Genomic DNA, 16,603 nt, shown 5'->3' on the forward strand with positions numbered 1-16,603 from the left:
AGGAACACTTTTACACTGTTGGTGGGACTGTAAACTAGTACAACCATTGTGGAAGACAGTGTGGCGATTCCTCAAGGATCTAGAACTAGAAACACCATTTGACCTAGCCATCCCGTTACTTGGTATATACCCAAAGGATTATAAATCATGCTGCTATAAAGACACATGCACACATATGTTTACTGCAGCACTATTGACAATAGCAAAGACTTGGAACCAACCCAAATGTCCATCAATGACAGACTGGATTAATGTGGCACATATACACCATGGAATACTATGCAGCCATAAAAAAGGATGAGTTCATGACCTTTGTAGGGATATGGATGCAGTTGGAAACCATCATTCTCAGCAAACTATCACAAGAACAGAAAACTAAACACCGCATGTTCACTCATAGGTGGGAAATGAACAATGAGAACACTTGGACACAGTAAGGGGAACATCACACATCAGGGCCTGTTGTGGGGTGGGGGGAGGGGGAAGGGATAGCATTAGGAGATATACCTAATGTAAATGATGAGTTAATGGGTGCAGCACACCAACATGGCACATGTACACATATGTAACAAACCTGCACGTTGTGCACATGTACCCTAGAACTTAAAGTATAAAAAAAAAAAAAAAAACAAAAGAAAATAGGCATTCAAGAAGAAAACCCAACAGGATCAATAAACATAAGAAAAGATGCTCACTGGCCATGAGTGGCAGCTCACGCCTGTAATCCCAGTACTTATGGAAGCTGAGGCAGGAGGACTGCTTGAGCCCAGGAGCTTGAGACCAACCTGGGCAACACAGCAAGACTCTGTCTCTATTTAAAAAAAAAAAGTTTTGGATTTTAGAGCATTTTGGATTTTGGATTAGGGATGCTCTACTTGTACTACAAGATATTAAAAAAGAAAGGTACTGTGAATTAGGCTACCTTACATCTACTTCTGACTCTACTAGTTTTCTTACTTAACTTTAGACTCTGTGGCTTTAGTTTCTTCATTTGTTTAGAAGGAATTCACATACTTCCTGATTTTAAAACTTATTACAGGCTGGGCGCAGTGGCTCATGCCTGTAATCCCAGCACATTGGCAGGCCAAGTTGGGCAGATTACCCTGAGGTCAGGAGTTTGAGACCAGCCTGGTCAACATGGTGAAACCTCATGTCTACTAAAAATAGAAAAAATTAGCTGGGCATGGTGGTAGGCAGCTGTAATCCCAACTACTCGGGGGACCTTGGCAGGAGAATTGCTTGAATCTGGGAGGCAGAGGTTGCAGTGACCTGAGAAGGCACCACTGCACTCCAACCTGGGCGACAGAGCGAGACTCCGTCTCAAAAATAAATAAATAAATAAATAAACTTATTACAAAGCTATAGTAATTAAATGTGTAATACTGGCATAAGGACATATAGAAAAATATGGTAAAAGTTCGAGTCCAGAAACCATAGAATTTATGGTCAGTTGATTTTCAGAAAGGATACCAAGACAATTCAATGGAAAAAGAACAGTCTTTTCAACAAATGTTGCTCAGACAATGGATATCCACAAGCAAAATAATAAAGTTGTACCCCAATCCCTTACACCATAAACAAAATGAACTCAAAATGGGTCATAGGGCTGGGCATGGTGGCTCACGCATGTAATCCCAGCACTCTGGGAGGCTGAGGCAGGAGGATTACCTGAGCTTAGGAGTTTGAGACCAGCCCACAAAACAAAGTGAGACCCTGTCTCCACACACACACACACACACACACACACACACACACACACAAATCAAAAAATTAGCTGGGCATGGTTGTAGTCTCAGTTGCTTGGGAGGTAAGGCAGTAAGACAGCATGAGCCCAGGAGGTTGAGGCTGCAGTGAGCCATGTTTGTGCCTCTGCACTCCAGCCTGAGCAACAGAGTGAGGCCCTGCCTTAAAAAAAAAAAAAAAAAAAAAGTATCAAAGGCCTAAAGAAAGAGCTCCGATGGGATGATTTCTGGGATATGTTTTCTAGCAATAAAATTTATGGTTATATGAAAAAAATGCATTAACTATTAATTCATTCTATAAACACGTATTGCTAATCTACGATGTGGCAGTCATTATGCTATGTGCTGGCAAGATGTGTATTATAAAATTCTTGTCTTTAAGGACCTCCCCAAATAATGGGGAGACAGAAAAAGTTTAAAATGATGTAGTAATAGCAGAGAGGTAAATATAGTGATATGACTGCTATGGCTTCAACTTCTATCTATATGTAACAACTCTCCCCAAATTCTGGACTCATATATCCAACTGCTACTGAAATCTCCACTTTACTAGTGAGTTACATTTATCCTTTCCATTTCTTCATCTTTTTTTTTTTTGAGATGGAGTCTCGCTCCCATTGCACCAGGCTGGAGTGCAGCGGCACCATCTTGGATCACTGCAATCTCTACCTCCCGGGTTCAAGTGATTCTCCTTCCTCAGCCTCCCGAGTAGCTGGGATTACAGGCGTGTGCCACCAGGCCCGGCTAAATTTTTTTGTATTTTCAGTAGCAATGGGGTTCCGCCATGTTGGTCAGGCTGGTCTCGAACTCCTGACCTCAGGTGATCTACCCGCCTCAGCCTCCCAAAGTGCTAGGATTATAGGCATGAGACACCACAACCGGCCTTCTTTATCCTTAAGATCTGCGTATCAGTAAGGTTACATACATGACTGTGAAATAAGTCCATCTGAAACATAAACCAGATGTGTTTTAGAATTTTGAGATTTTTGGAATGTTAACTGGGTACCTGATCTCAGTTTACAGGGGAACAACACTCTGTAATCAAATGCAGTAACATTTTAGAGCTAAACATCTACTAATTGGGATAAAGATCATAATAGCTTTGTGTTAGTTTAGGTCAGGTTTTGCCCATTCTCAATATCCTCCAATCAGTTAAAAAAGAATCGTTTGTTTTCTAAGAGGCTTTTGGATTTTAGAATCCAAAGAGATGAGGAATTATCACTCAAGTTCTTCTAGTCTTCCATTAAGATGTCTCAAATAAAATGTAATCAGGGCCAGGTGCGCTGGCTCACGCCTGTAATCCCAGCACTTCGAGAGGCCGAGGTAGGCGCATCGCTTGAGGCTGGGGTTCTAGACCAGCCTAGCCAACATGGCGAAACCCTATCTCTACTAAAAATATAAAAAAATTAGCTGGGTGTGGTGGCACATGCCTATAATCCCAGCTACTCAGGAGGCTAAGGCACGAGAATCACTTGAGCCTGGGAGGTGGAGGTTGCAGTGAGCTGAGGCTATGCCAGTGCACTACAGACTGGGTGACAGAGTGAGACACTGTCTCCAAAACAAAAAAACAATCACCCTGTAAAGACTCTCATCTTCACTCATCTGAGTTACCGACAAGGCTTCCTACTTCCAATTTATTCTCTATTCTGTCAGAGTGATTCTTCTAAAATGCAAATCTGATTGTGCCTACATTTTTCTTTTCTTTTTCTTTTTTTTTTGAGACAGAGTCTCGCTCTGTCGCCCAGGCTGGAGTGCAGTGGCCAGATCTCAGCTCACTGCAAGCTCCGCCTCCTGGGTTTACGCCATTCTCCTGCCTCAGCTTCCCCAGTAGCTGGGACTACAGGCGCCCGCTACCTTGCCTGGCTAGTTTTTTGTATTTTTTAGTAGAGATGGGGTTTCACCGTGTTAGTCAGGATGGTCTCGATCTCCTAACCTCGTGATCCACCCGTCTCGGCCTCCCAAAGTGTTGGGATTACAGGCTTGAGTCACTGCACCCGGCCATTTTTCAATAACATTCTATTGTTTAAAAGGATCCAGCTCAAACTTTTTGCAAGATATACAAAACTACCTATACATGATCCCACCCAGTTTTCCTTTTTTCCTTTTTAGGCTCATCTTTGACCATTTTGTTTTGTTTGTTTTCTTGAGACAGAGTCTCACTCTGTCGCCCAGGATGAAGTGCAGTGGTGCGATCTTGGCTCACTGCAACCACTGCCTCCTAGGTTCAAGTGATTCTCCTTCCTCAGCCTCTCCTGCCTCAGTCTCCCGTGTAGCTGGAGTTACAGGTGCAGATAACCAAGCCTGGCTAATTTTTGTATTTTTAGAAGATACAAGATCTGAATATCAGTAAGGTTACATACATGACTTGAAATAAGTCCATGGTTTCACTAAGATGGTTTCACCGTGTTGGCCAAGCTGGTCCGGAATTTCTGACCTCAAATGATCCACCTGCCTCGGCCTCCCAAAGTGCTGGGATTACAGGTATGAGCCACCGCATCTGGCCATCTTTGACCATTTTGGCTCTTCTAATTGTAGTGATGTCCTCCTCAATTCTGAGCTTTTACACATGCTGCTCCCTCTGCTTAATTCCTTCTCTTACTTTAGATCTTGATTAAATGTTACCTCCTAAGAAGGGCAATTCTGACCACAGTAACCAAAGTAACTTCTCAGCGGGTAACATTTAATCAAGACCTAAAATAGGAGAAGGAACTAATCAAGTAGTGGTGAAGAGAATTAAGGAATAGTACACAAAGGTCCTAAGATGGATGGGAAAGAGTCATGTTCTTCAATTTGGGAGATGACCATTGAGGCTTACCCAAAGTAAATGGGGGCAGATTGGCATGAAATGAGAGAGGGGCGAGATTGTGCATGACCTTAGGAGACATGATTAGGAGACTGGATTTTAAGTTTCTGTAATAAAAGTTTCCGTAATAAGTTTTGGAAAAGTTTTAATTTGCGAAGTGACATGATTTAATTTATATTTTAAGATCATTTTTCTGATGATATGGAAAATGGGTTGGAAAGGAACAAGAGGGAAAGCCAAGAGCCTGGTTAGGAGTCTTTACCAGTGGTCCAAGTAAAAGATAACTAGAGTGATGATGGTAGAGATGGAGAAATTTGGACAGGTTCAATATATATTTTGGTTAATACGTGTTTCTGAAAATGTTAAACATAATGACATGATGGTATACATAATTTGGGGTGTATAAACATTTTATTAGGTTATAACTAGACCATCAAATTACTGATTTACTGAATATGAATTGTTTGGATGAGACAAATTGATTAAAGTAAGTAACAGACTTGGTGGTATGGAGACATGGCAAAGATCACAAAGCTAGTTAGGGATACACTGTTCACGGACATGATGGCAGGATAAGGAAATGAGAATAAAAAAATCTTTTCCAGTGTTCTAGCTTGAACAAATGAGTAAATAGCAATGAAATAAAGAAGAGCTGAATCGGGGCTGGAGAAGTGAAGTTCAATTGCAGACAGTTCGTTTGAGAAGTCAGTGAAACATCCACCTGGAGATTGTTAGGTAAGCAGCAAAATACTGTGTAGCTCAGAGGGGATTCTGGGATGATGACAGTAGTTGCTATGTTCCTTCAATCCACGGCCATGGATGAGATTATTAAGGAAGAAATTAAAGAGAGAAAAAGGACCAGGACCAAGTGCTGAGAAACCTCCAAATTTAGAGGTCAAATGGAGGAAAAGTTTGAAAAGCAGACTGAGGAGAATAAGCTTCTAAGGTAAGAGAAAAGTCAGAAAAAGGTGGAGTCATAAAGCCCAAGGAAAAGAGTTTTCCAAGGAGGAAATGGTCAAATATGTCCAATCGGCTGAGAGAGCTTATTCAAGAGGATGAAAGAGAAACAACCACTGGGTTAAAATATGTAACACCTTGGGGTGACACCGACAAAGGTTTTAAGGAAGGAGTGGAAGCCAGACCCAAGCAGGTTAAAGAATAAATGGAATGTGAAGAAGTAACTAATAATGAAGTTGTACCTGTAAGGTAGTCCCACTCTATGAATTATTATGAAAAATTAATGAGACTACCATTTATTTTTCTTTCTGGCATTCCTGAGTTTTCTTTTAAATTTTTTCTTTCCTCCTTCTTTCCTGACAACGTTTTGAACTTACTAGTTATAACCAGTGGTTCTTACAAGTCACAGATCATAGTGAAGAAGCCAGCTGTCAACCAATCTATTTAAGAGCTTTTCAACCTGAGGAAACTGATTTAAGAAAAAAACAAGATTATATATATATATATATATATGAGACTATTGCAGAAGCTGCTAATCTGTATTGTAGAAATAGGCAAACGACATGTTTGACCAAAGGATTTAGTCTTCTCTCTTTAATTGTTCAATTTCTTTTCCGTTATCTTGTTCAAATTATCACTATTAAAGATTTTGGGAATTATTTTCGTAGGCAGAGCAGAGCAGGATGATGTGGAAGATAAAGAAATGTGATATCTGGATGGATGTTAGTCTTTGAATATCACCAGCTGGCTTGTAAGTATAATGGAGTAAGTTCATCTTGCCATCTGGCTAATGTAAAATGGAAAGCTCAGGTACTTGCCAATAAGAACTGTAGAACTGAATGAATTCAATAAGGTTTAGATCAGCAACACTTGATCATCAAACATTTCCAGTTTCTGAACACAGGTCCACTGTCAGTCAAGCTGTGAGTTCCAGAATTACTAACTTCAAAAAAACAGATCTGGGGCCAGGCATGGTGGCTCATGCCTGTAATCCCAGCACTTTGGGAGGCCAAGGTGGGTGGATCACCTGAAGTCAGGAGTTCGAGACCAGCCTGACCAACATGGTGAAATCCCATCTCTACTAAAAAATACAAAAAAAAAAATTAGCCGGGCATGGTGGTGGACGCCTGTAATCCCAGCTACTTGGAAGCTGAGGCAGGAGAATTGCCTGAATCCAGGAGGCGGAGGTTGCAGTGAGCTGAGATCACGCCATTGCACTCCAGCCTGGGTGACAAAGCAAGACTCCGTCTCAAACAAACAAACAAAAAACAGATCTGTAGGCCTCAACCATAGAGATTTTCATTACGCAGATGTGGGGTGAGATCCAGGAATCCCCATTTCTAAAAAAGCTCCCCAGGATTTCTGATATACAGTTAGACTGCAGCAGTTGATACTGAAGAGTCCCCAAACTCACAGGCAATAATTTGTTGCTAAGGTAATAAGACAGAGGTATAGAATCATGAAATTTTAGCACCTGGAAGACTTTCCAGAGAATGACAAGTTGAAACTCGTTTTTTTTTTTTTTTGGAGACAGGGTATCCCTCTGTCACCCAGGCTGAAGTGCAGTGGCACAATCTTACTGTGCCTCAACCTCACTGCAGACTCAACCTCCAAGGCTCAATCAATCCTCCCACCTCAGCCTTCCAAGTAGCTGGGATTACAGGCGTGAGCCACCATACCCAGCTAATTTTTAGTCTTTTTGGTAGAGATGGGGTTTTGCCATGTTGCCAAGGCTTGTCTCAAATTCCTGAGCTCGGACAATCTGCTCACCTTGGCCTCCCAGTGTTCTGGTATTACTGGTGTGAGCCACTATGCCTGATCAGAACTCCCTATTTTTTTCAGTCAGGAAGATTAAGAGTCCTGATTAAGCCGGGCGCGGTGGCTCAAGCCTGTAATCCCAGCACTTTGGGAGGCTGAGATGGGCAGATCACGAGGTCAGGAGATCGAGACCATCCTGGCTAACACGATGAAACCCTGTCTCTCCTAAAAAAAATACAAAAAAACTAGCCAGGCGATGTGGCGGGCGCCTGTAGTCCCAGTTACTTGGAAGGCTGAGGCAGGAGAATGGCGTAAACCCGGGAGCCGGAGCTTGCACTGAGCCGAGATAGCGCCACTGCACTCCAGCCTGGGCGACAGAGCGAGACACCGTCTAAAAAAAAAAAAAAAGAGTCCTGATTAGTTCACAGTCACACCAATTGTGGCTAGATCTTTTGCCTTCTAGCATTCCCATTACACATGCTACTTTCTGTTTCTTAACTTATATTAGGTAATAGCTCTTTAAACAGATATATTTTAATTTACATAAAAGCATTAACTACTTTTTCTACTTTACTGCACCCTATAAAAGCGGATAGAGTTGGAACTCAGTGAATGCTTGCTGAAAGAAGGAAATGTGCATTCTTGTCTACAGGTGTTTTCACAGCTGCGGGGACATTTATAAAGCTTCCCCAGGTCTTAGTCATCAAAAACGATGAAGACCATGGCTTTTATATTACATCATTTCTCATAGAGGGAATGGTTGATACATGACATGCGAAAGCAGGATTACTGTCTCAGGTAAAGGAACTACTAAAAGAACTATGAATACTTGGAGTCACTGAGTCAGGTTAAAGTTTCCAGGTAGTGGGAATCTATAAAAGAGAACTGAAAAGTTGCTTCAGGGACAAATGGAGGGAAAATCTAGTCAACCTTCTGTTTAGAGCGTGAGCTAACATCACAGCTGTTACTCTGATGGTAATTCCTGCCTACTATTTATAAACTAAGAGTTAAGACAAAGTACAACATGACAAAATGTTCTAAACACAAATCAAAATAAAATAACCTAAAGGTCCAAAATTTAGTTCAATAGGTGAAATTAAAAATTTTCTTTCTAAAGTAGGAAAGATGTACAAAAACCACAAAATGAAACAAAAGGAAGATATGAAGAATTTCTAAATGAGTGAATAAGAAAGTGCTAAACTAAGGCAAGACACTATGAAAAGGAAAAGAATTTCAAAGACTAAAACATAAAGAGTAAAAGTCTAGGAAGACTAGGGGCTAACATATAAAAGTTAAAAGCAAAAGAGACACACCCACAACACCCAAATAGGTATCAGCTAAGATAAGGGCAAAATTGAACAAAACTAGAAAAACTGAGTAAAATTAGATTAAAAAGATAGTTTCTAAAATGAGAAGAATCTGCCCAAGTGTCCATCAATAGAAGAATGGATAAACAAAATGTGGTTTATACATACAAAGGAATATTATTCAACTATAAAAAGAAATGAAGTTATGATACATGCATACAACACAGATGAACTTTGAAAGCATTATGCTAAGCCACTGAATTGCATACTTTAAAATGGATCAAGTGGAAAAACTTTGTTATACATATATTTTATCCAAAGAAAGGAGGAAGCCAAAACAGACTAAAAGAAGAATCAGTATGCAACAAAACAAGAAATTAAAATAAAAAATATATTAAAATCATAAATATGTGAAATTATTGCAAGAACACCACCCCCAAATATCATTAAGGAACCTAAGGAACATAAGAAGTAAAAGGTAGGAGAGGGATGTCAAGGCAGCAGCAGCACAATTAGATAATTTAATCTCAAGTAAGTAGGATGACCATATAATTTACCATTCTAACCAGGACATATTTGAGAGGAAAGGGGACACTATTAATAATTACACAGGACAACAGGTGTAGGCTGGAGCTGTCCCAGGCATAAGTGGATATGTGGTCACTCTCTATATAAGGGCAATCGGGTCCTCAAGGTTGAGTTCACGCCCACAGCTTGGGGTCTGGCAGAAGTACAATACTCCGACAGTGTCTTCCTGAAGGACTCAAGTGGTCAAAAACGCAAGACTGTTTTTCATTTTTTTTACAGAGAAATAAAACACAATTCATGGCCTTTACTGAAGTGTACTGATTCGTGATTCATAAAATAAGGAGCATATCATGAGATTTTGTTAAGAGCTATAATTTAGTGTTCTTGAAATTTTAGAAGGCTGAATTATACTTTGAAATGCACTGGCAGGCATACTAAGGAAGTCCTGAGGTGAATCATTTTATATAAACCTACATTTTTATATATTACATTAGAGCCCTATAAATATGTGTATACACTCTTTTTTTTTTTTGAGACAGAGTCTCCCTGTCACCTAGGCTGGAGTGCTGTGGTGTGATCTCAGCTCACCGCAACCGCTGCCTCCCGGGTTCAAGAGATTCTCCTGCCTCAGCCTCCCAACAAGCTGGCATTACAGGTGGATGCCATGACACCCAACTAATTTTTGTATTTTTAGTAGAGACAGGGTTTTACTATGTTGGCCAGGTTGGTCTCGAACTCCTGACTTCAGGTGATCTGCCTGCCTTGATGGATATACTCGTTTATCCTTACATTTGACTAGAGACAACTGAGACTTGAAAATTTGAAAAATCAAGTTAGAATTACTGAGAAAATTAGTAGCTCTGATGTTCTACCCATTCTTTAAACTAAAATTAATCTTAATGACCTACAAATAGGTTAACTTAAACAGTCCATACCTTACATGAGAAGCTCCGACTTGGGATGTTTCTTGCTAACTCTGATATCTTGGGTTTATTCTGAAGACACTTGGTTAGGTGATATTTTTTCAATTTTATTCTATTGTAATAATGATCAGCGAAGTTATAGTGATTCAAATGCTGTTTCTGCATGCATTTTCCAAGGTGAGGAATACTATACTTCAAAGCTTGGAGAAATAATTTGGTCTTCTGCTGCATGATACCAAAGTCCCTGGTTTATGCTCCTTTTGGGGCTGCCAGCACACGAATGATTTTATAGGTATGATTACAGAGTAGTGGGTTCTCAGAGTATCTAAGATCAGCAGTTCTCATTGCTCCTTTTCAGGGCCATGCCCCGCTTAGGTTATGAGTAACTTCAGACAGCTGATAACTTAGGCTAACTAAATCTAAAAACGTGTGTAAGTTAAAGTTTCATTCAAATCATACTTCTTGGCAGATGTGACTTAAGTCTCATTTGTAAAATTAATCCTATCAGGCTCAAACTATGCAGCACTGATTCTGGCACACATAGGGGCAAACTAAAACAAAAAACAAAACAAGAAACAAAATAAAAATTTGCAAATAAGTACACGGACTTAATGGGATATCTCAGGAACTCAGGGCTATAAAAGGTAAAAAGCCTTTGGTCTTACATAATTATTAACGTATCTTTGGTATGTATGTGGAAGATAAACTGGAAAAGCCTAATTATTTAATAAAGGTGGGGGAGGGAAGATTAATTATTGTTGAGTGTTAACTAAGTGCCAGGTGCTTTTATCTTCTTTGTCTAATTTAAATTTTATATGGACTTGATAAAGTAGATACTACAATGCACATTTTACAAGTTGCCAAACTGTGGCTGTGGGAGGTGCTAAGCAACTGTTCCAGGTCACTTGGACAGTAAGCTATATAGCAAAAAATCCAATTTGTTTTGGTTCCAAATATTGGAAAACTCAACTATGGATTTTAACGTTAAAAAGGTATTTAGTGCTTTAATTAAAAACAACAAAAAAACCCTGCAAGATGCACAAATAAAATGTGAGGCCATCCTGGTTTGTCAGGAGGTAGCTTTTATTAACCTTGAGAGCTAATAAGTAGTTAAGAGTCAGAGACCTGGGTTGAGGTCTTAGCTCCAACACTTAACTGTGTCTCTGGGCCTCAGTTTCCTCATCTGCAAAAATAAAATGACACCATTTACCTTCTAGGGTGGTTGTTGTAAAAACAAAATGAGACAGTTTAATGTTAAGACCATACAGTGCCTGGCACGTAGTGACCACTCAATAAATGGCAGTTGCTATGATTTACGTCAGGAATAATCTAGGTCTGTTGCACACAGCTGAACGTCATTACGGAAGTCTTCCACAAAATGCCCCCGGTATCAAAGGTAGAAGGCTGCGTCAAATTTACCATAGATCAGATGCGCTACGACGCCCCCGTCCCCCTTAATCCCTTTCCATGTCGCAGCAAAATAATGGGCGGTTGGGGGTAGAGAAGCAACACTAGTTTACTAGCCGACACTAGTTTAAAAAAAGGGGGAAAAAAGACCCGAATAACAAGGGCCTGCAAAGGTCCTACATCACCACGTCCCCACAGCCTTTATCCATCCTTCATCCTCAAGGAGAAAACAGTACGCAAGGCTAGGATGGGGGTGGGGTAGATAAACGGGTGTTCTCGGGAGAACCTATTCGTTTTCCCCATGCAACTCTCCACCCCAGGGATGAGGCGATCTGAATGCAACAGGGAGAGGGACCAGGTGACACGCACGCAGTGCTGGGCCATGAGTCATAAAGAGAGGACCTGGGGACTGAGGGGTGGGTGGCTGGGTGTGGGGAGGAAGGGTTCGAGAAGGGAAGAGACCAGCACACTCCCCATACATACGCAAATTGAGAGAATCAGTCCGGCTCTAGACAGAAACCAGTGAAGGCAGGCCGGAGAACCTGAAGCTCTCAGAGAGGAGCAGGTGTCACCGCAGGCACGTCCAGCCGAAGTCTGCGTTCCGCAGCCCACAGAACGACAACCTACCCAGAGCCGCCTAGAGCTGGTTTGCAGCACGCCCAGCTACGTAACCTCAATCTACCACGAGGAACAGGCAGATTTCGCCATCTTTGTTGTGGTCAAGGATTCTTCTTGGGTTCCTGGGTTCTTTAGTCTCAAAATATATAAGACTCTTCGTTCTTTGCTAGTCTTCTGAGCTCGAGATGAAGCAGAGAAGACTAAAACAATGAGGGACAGCGTTCCAGTAGCCCTGCCACATTTCTCTAACCCTCTGGTCCGCCCTCACTCAAGATGGCTACCAGCAAAATGGTGCAATGACGTGACAGCGCGGCCCTGGTTGCCAAGGAGATGCGAGTACCGGAAATGCGGAATTCGGGGAGGGCGCGCATGCCTGGGTCGTTGGACTGGGGGCGGGGGGGGGGCGGTGGCGGGCGTCACAGGTCCTGACAGGGAAGAAGTTGGCAGGTCCTGGCAGGGGACGAGCTGCGGTGGCGGCACCTCCGGGTATGGAAGGCTCCAGTGAGATGGAGTCGCGAGTCGCGGACGCTGGGGCTGGTGAGACTGCGCGAGCAGCGGGCGGCGGTCCGGCAGTTGGCTGCACCACTCGGGGGCCCGTAGTCTCGGCGCCCCTGGGAGCCGCCCGGTGGAAGCTCCTGCGGCAGGTAGGGGAGAACCTGTTCGCCTCACCTTTGCCTCTGGTCACTCCCCTCTCACGTACCGGGGGAGCGACGGTTCGCAGCTCTTTCCTCTTGGCAGCTCTGGGAGTCCCTTCTTAGTTTGCCGGGAGCCACCTGCGAAGCTCCCCCTCGCTTCACCTAAGTGTCCCATCCAAGAGGAGGAATAGGTGGGGTTGGATGAGGAGGAAGACAGCCAAGGCTGAGCTCCTGGGAAACTCAGATCGAAGTAGAGGAACCCCTTCTATACATTTTTGTGCGTCTGGGAGACTTTTCCCCTTCTCGCCAGTTTCTGGTGCGCCCGCTGCTCCCCACCGCTCTTTTCCTGTTTCTGTTTTGCCTCCTTCCCCAGGTTTCTTCTAGCTTAGCTCCCAGCCTGGTTCTAGTTACCGATGTTCTTCTGCACCCTCTGGCCCCGTCTTTTGCCCAGCGTGGTTGACTGTGCCAGGACTGAGAGATGCGGCACGCGTTCCCTCAGCATCTTCCGTAAAGCGGAGCGTGCAAGGAGTAGGAAGAGCTGACCTCCTCTCCCACCGAGGTCTCAAAGTTCAATGATTATCTTGTAGTTCGAAGTGATCAGCGAGATTCTCCGTGTCCAAAGTGGTTTAGTCAAAGTGTGTTCATTTGTTGAATGATGGTATCTTCTGGTACTTCCAAGTTTCTGCTGTTATTTAGAACTTCACTCGTGCAAGCTTGACGGAAGTTCTGATTTATGATCACTCACATTCTTCCCTCACTTCTTGAAGTTAAGTCTGGTTATTGTTTTTACATACCAGTGTTATGCCTCTGCCTGAAGTTTTCTGCCTAAAGCTTTACTCAGGAGGACATTTTTCCATTTCTGACAGTTGTGTTTGGAAGAGTTTCCCAGCTATTGTCACTTGAGATTGTGCTTTTAGTATTTTGAGGGTCACTTTGTTTGCAGTTACCTTGAGTCACCTTTTCATACAGTAGTCTTTTAGTGCTTTTGGAGTTATGAGTTAAGTAGATCATCAGAGTTAATTAAAATTTATTTGCTGATGCATTGACAGTCTTTCCAGACCACTAATGATCTGGTTTTGCTATTGTTACAAATGGTATTACAGGATAAGAAAATGCATGTCCTCACAGATCATCACAGGAAGTACCTATAATAAAGTAAACATATGATTTTTTTTTTTTAAATAGTGACCACTGAAATGAGATCTTGGACTCAACCCTCCTCCTCGCAGCCCCCCACCCCGCTTTTTTTTTGAGATGGAGTTTCGCTCTTGTTGCGCAGGCTGGAGTGCGATGGCTGCGATCTCGGCTCACCGCAACCTCCGCCTCCCGGGTTCAAATGATTCTCCTTCTTCAGCTGGGATTACAGGCATCCCAGCAGCTAGGATTACAGGCATGCACCACCACACCTGGATCATTTTGTTTTTTTTTTTAAGTAGAGACAGGGTTTCTCCATGTTGGTCAGGCTGGTCTCGAACTCCCAACCTCAGGTGATCCACCCACCTCCGCTTCCCAAAGTGCTGGGATTACAGGCGTGAGCCACCATGCCCGGCCCCCTCCCGTTTTTTTTTATTTTTTATTTTTATTTTTTGATACAGAGTCTTACTATGTCGTCCAGGCGGGAGTGCAGTGGTACAATGTTGACTCACTGCAGCCTCTGCCTCCCTGGTTCAAGCAATTCTCCTTTACTCAGCCTCCCGAGTAGCTGGGATTACAGGCGCTCGCCATCACACCTGGCTAATTTTTGTATTTTTAGTAGAGACGGAGTTTCACCATTTTGGCCAGGCTGGTCTCGAACTCTTGACTTCAGGTAATTCACCTGCCTTGCCTCCCAAAGTGCTGGGATTACAGGCCTGAGCCACTGTGCCTGCCACGCCCACCACCCCCCCCACTTCCTTTTTTTTTTTTTTTTTTTTTTTAAATGAGCTAGGGTCTTACTTGTTGCCCAGGCAGGTAACTCCTGGGCTCAAGCAATCCTCCCACCTCAGCCTCCTGAGTAGTTGGGATTACAGGGGTATGCCATGATGCCTGGCTTTCAGTGATTCTTAGTATAGTAAAAGCTACAGCATTTACGTTCATTATAAATTGCGGTCTAAATGAGAACAGTGACAAGTTTCAGCCGTGGCTGTTACATGAACTCCCTACACGTTCTGACTTTGAAACTTATGGTATACATCTGCCTGCTTAGAATCTTTTTATCTTCTCTACTTGGTGAATGATTGTTCATTCTTCACACTTCCATTTCAAACTGTTCTGTGAAGCCACCCCTAATGCCTCTGGGCTAAGTTAAACCCTCAGCCCACTCTACCAGTGAGCCCCTTATATTATTTTATGATCATGTGATCAGCGTCTCTCTTTCTTACTAGAACGGGCATTCTCCCTGGGAAAAGGTGATGTTTTATTAGTTTATATCCTCTGCATCTAGCACAGGACCTGGTTAATTGGTTTTTAGTAGATGTTGTTAAGTGTCTGTGGAAAGCCTGAGAGTAAGGTCAGTCTTTAAATGGCGCATAGCACCTAGTCCTTAGTGTATTTTATCAGTAAGGTATTGCTCAGTAAGAACCACAACATCACAGTGGCATACAACAGTTAATATTTATTTTGTTGGTGCATGTGGGGACCACCTGGGAGCTGACTGACATAGGGTGTAGTCACCTGGGTATCTCTATGATGCACATGTGGTCCATATGTCTCTAATCTTTGGACTAGTGGGCTAAAGTCCTCATGGTGATAGCAGAGGTATAAGAGCAAGCCCAACCACAGAAACACATTTTAAACCCCTGCTCACATCATGTGTTTACTTCCAATTGGCCAAAGTAAGATATTTGGCAAAGACCAAAGTCAAGGGGCAGGGAAATACAACTCCTTCCTTGGAGGTGAAAAAGAGGAAGTGAATTTTTTTCTATTATAATTTAATCGATCACAAATATTAAACATTTACAAGCTTTTAGTAAATGTATTTCAAATGAATGAACCGTTCCTACTTATATGCATCTAGTACTGGAAAACTATAAGGGATCTAAGCAGTGCTAGAGATATGTGACTCCTTTTCTCTCTCGTGGGACATCTGCAGAACATCTGTTCTATTCGCTTGTTTTTTCCTTTACAATTCTGTCTTTCCATTACCCTATAGAGCTCCAGTGCTGTCTCATGGCCTTTTACTTTATGTTAACTGTTTAGTATTTTCTGTGTTTTGTAATGAACAAAACACAGGTTTTGAGAGAAAACCTGGTTGACCTAGTGCATCATTTGGTTCCAGGTTACATGATAAATTGCCAACATTTGAGTCAAGCGAGTACTTAAATTAGATGAGGTCTGGAAGTTTATTAATCAATACCAGTAGAGGTTATGGATATTGTTCTATTTTCCTCTTTGCTGAGTCTCATTACATGTTGACAAAGATGGCCACTGGCAACTCCAGGCTTTCATATCCATCCAGCTAGTAATCCAGAAGAAATAACTATTTTCCCCAACATCCAAATCATTTCCTCCAAAGGACTCTGATAGGCCAAGGTTGGACCAATTGCTGTGTCCAGAATGGGGCACTTTGGCTAACCTGGGTCATCAGCCCACCCTGTGGCAGGTAAGGTAACAACCTCACTAGAATTACATAGAGTAAGGGAGGGGCAGTTCCTAAAAGGAGGTGACGTAGGGCAGATGGAAGAGTAGCAATGACTGTTAAACATGTATTTACAAACCACCTACTGAATGAAAAATCTTGCCTAGAGGTGTGACTACCTGGCTGAAGAATCTGATTATGGAATATTTCACAGTACAATTTATATCAAAGCAGGATGCTTTTACTTGGATTGGACAATTGAAAAAGTTGGTTAAGAGCCCAGGAGGCGGAGGTTGCAGTGAGCCAAGATTGCACCATTGCATTCCAGCCTGGGCGACAGAGCAAGACTCCATCTCAAAAAAAAAAAAA

At 42.4% G+C, this 16,603-nt stretch overlaps 2 protein-coding genes across 3 annotated transcripts in view; one reads left to right on the forward strand and one right to left on the reverse strand.

Moving 5' to 3' along the window:
• The window catches only part of PREPL (prolyl endopeptidase like), a 51,811-nt gene extending 39,445 nt beyond the window's left edge, over positions 1 to 12,366 (reverse strand). Inside the window, 2 exon segments of the mRNA XM_017862707.1 lie at positions 10,031 to 10,569; positions 11,909 to 12,366. Of these exon segments, the coding sequence (XP_017718196.1) occupies positions 10,031 to 10,249 (219 nt within the window). The 5' untranslated portion in view covers positions 10,250 to 10,569; positions 11,909 to 12,366.
• Positions 12,367 to 12,406: 40 nt separating this feature from the next.
• Positions 12,407 to 16,603, forward strand: part of CAMKMT (calmodulin-lysine N-methyltransferase) — a 422,283-nt gene continuing 418,086 nt past the window's right edge. For both annotated transcript variants that reach the window (XM_017862708.1, XM_017862709.1), the window contains exon 1: positions 12,407 to 12,687. In XM_017862708.1, coding sequence (XP_017718197.1) covers positions 12,532 to 12,687 — 156 coding nt within the window. In that variant the 5' untranslated portion in view covers positions 12,407 to 12,531. The remainder of the gene's footprint in view (positions 12,688 to 16,603) is intronic.

Source organism: Rhinopithecus bieti, unplaced genomic scaffold, assembly GCF_001698545.2.
Source record: "Rhinopithecus bieti isolate Rb0 unplaced genomic scaffold, ASM169854v2 scaffold_61117, whole genome shotgun sequence".
NCBI lineage: Eukaryota > Metazoa > Chordata > Mammalia > Primates > Cercopithecidae > Rhinopithecus > Rhinopithecus bieti.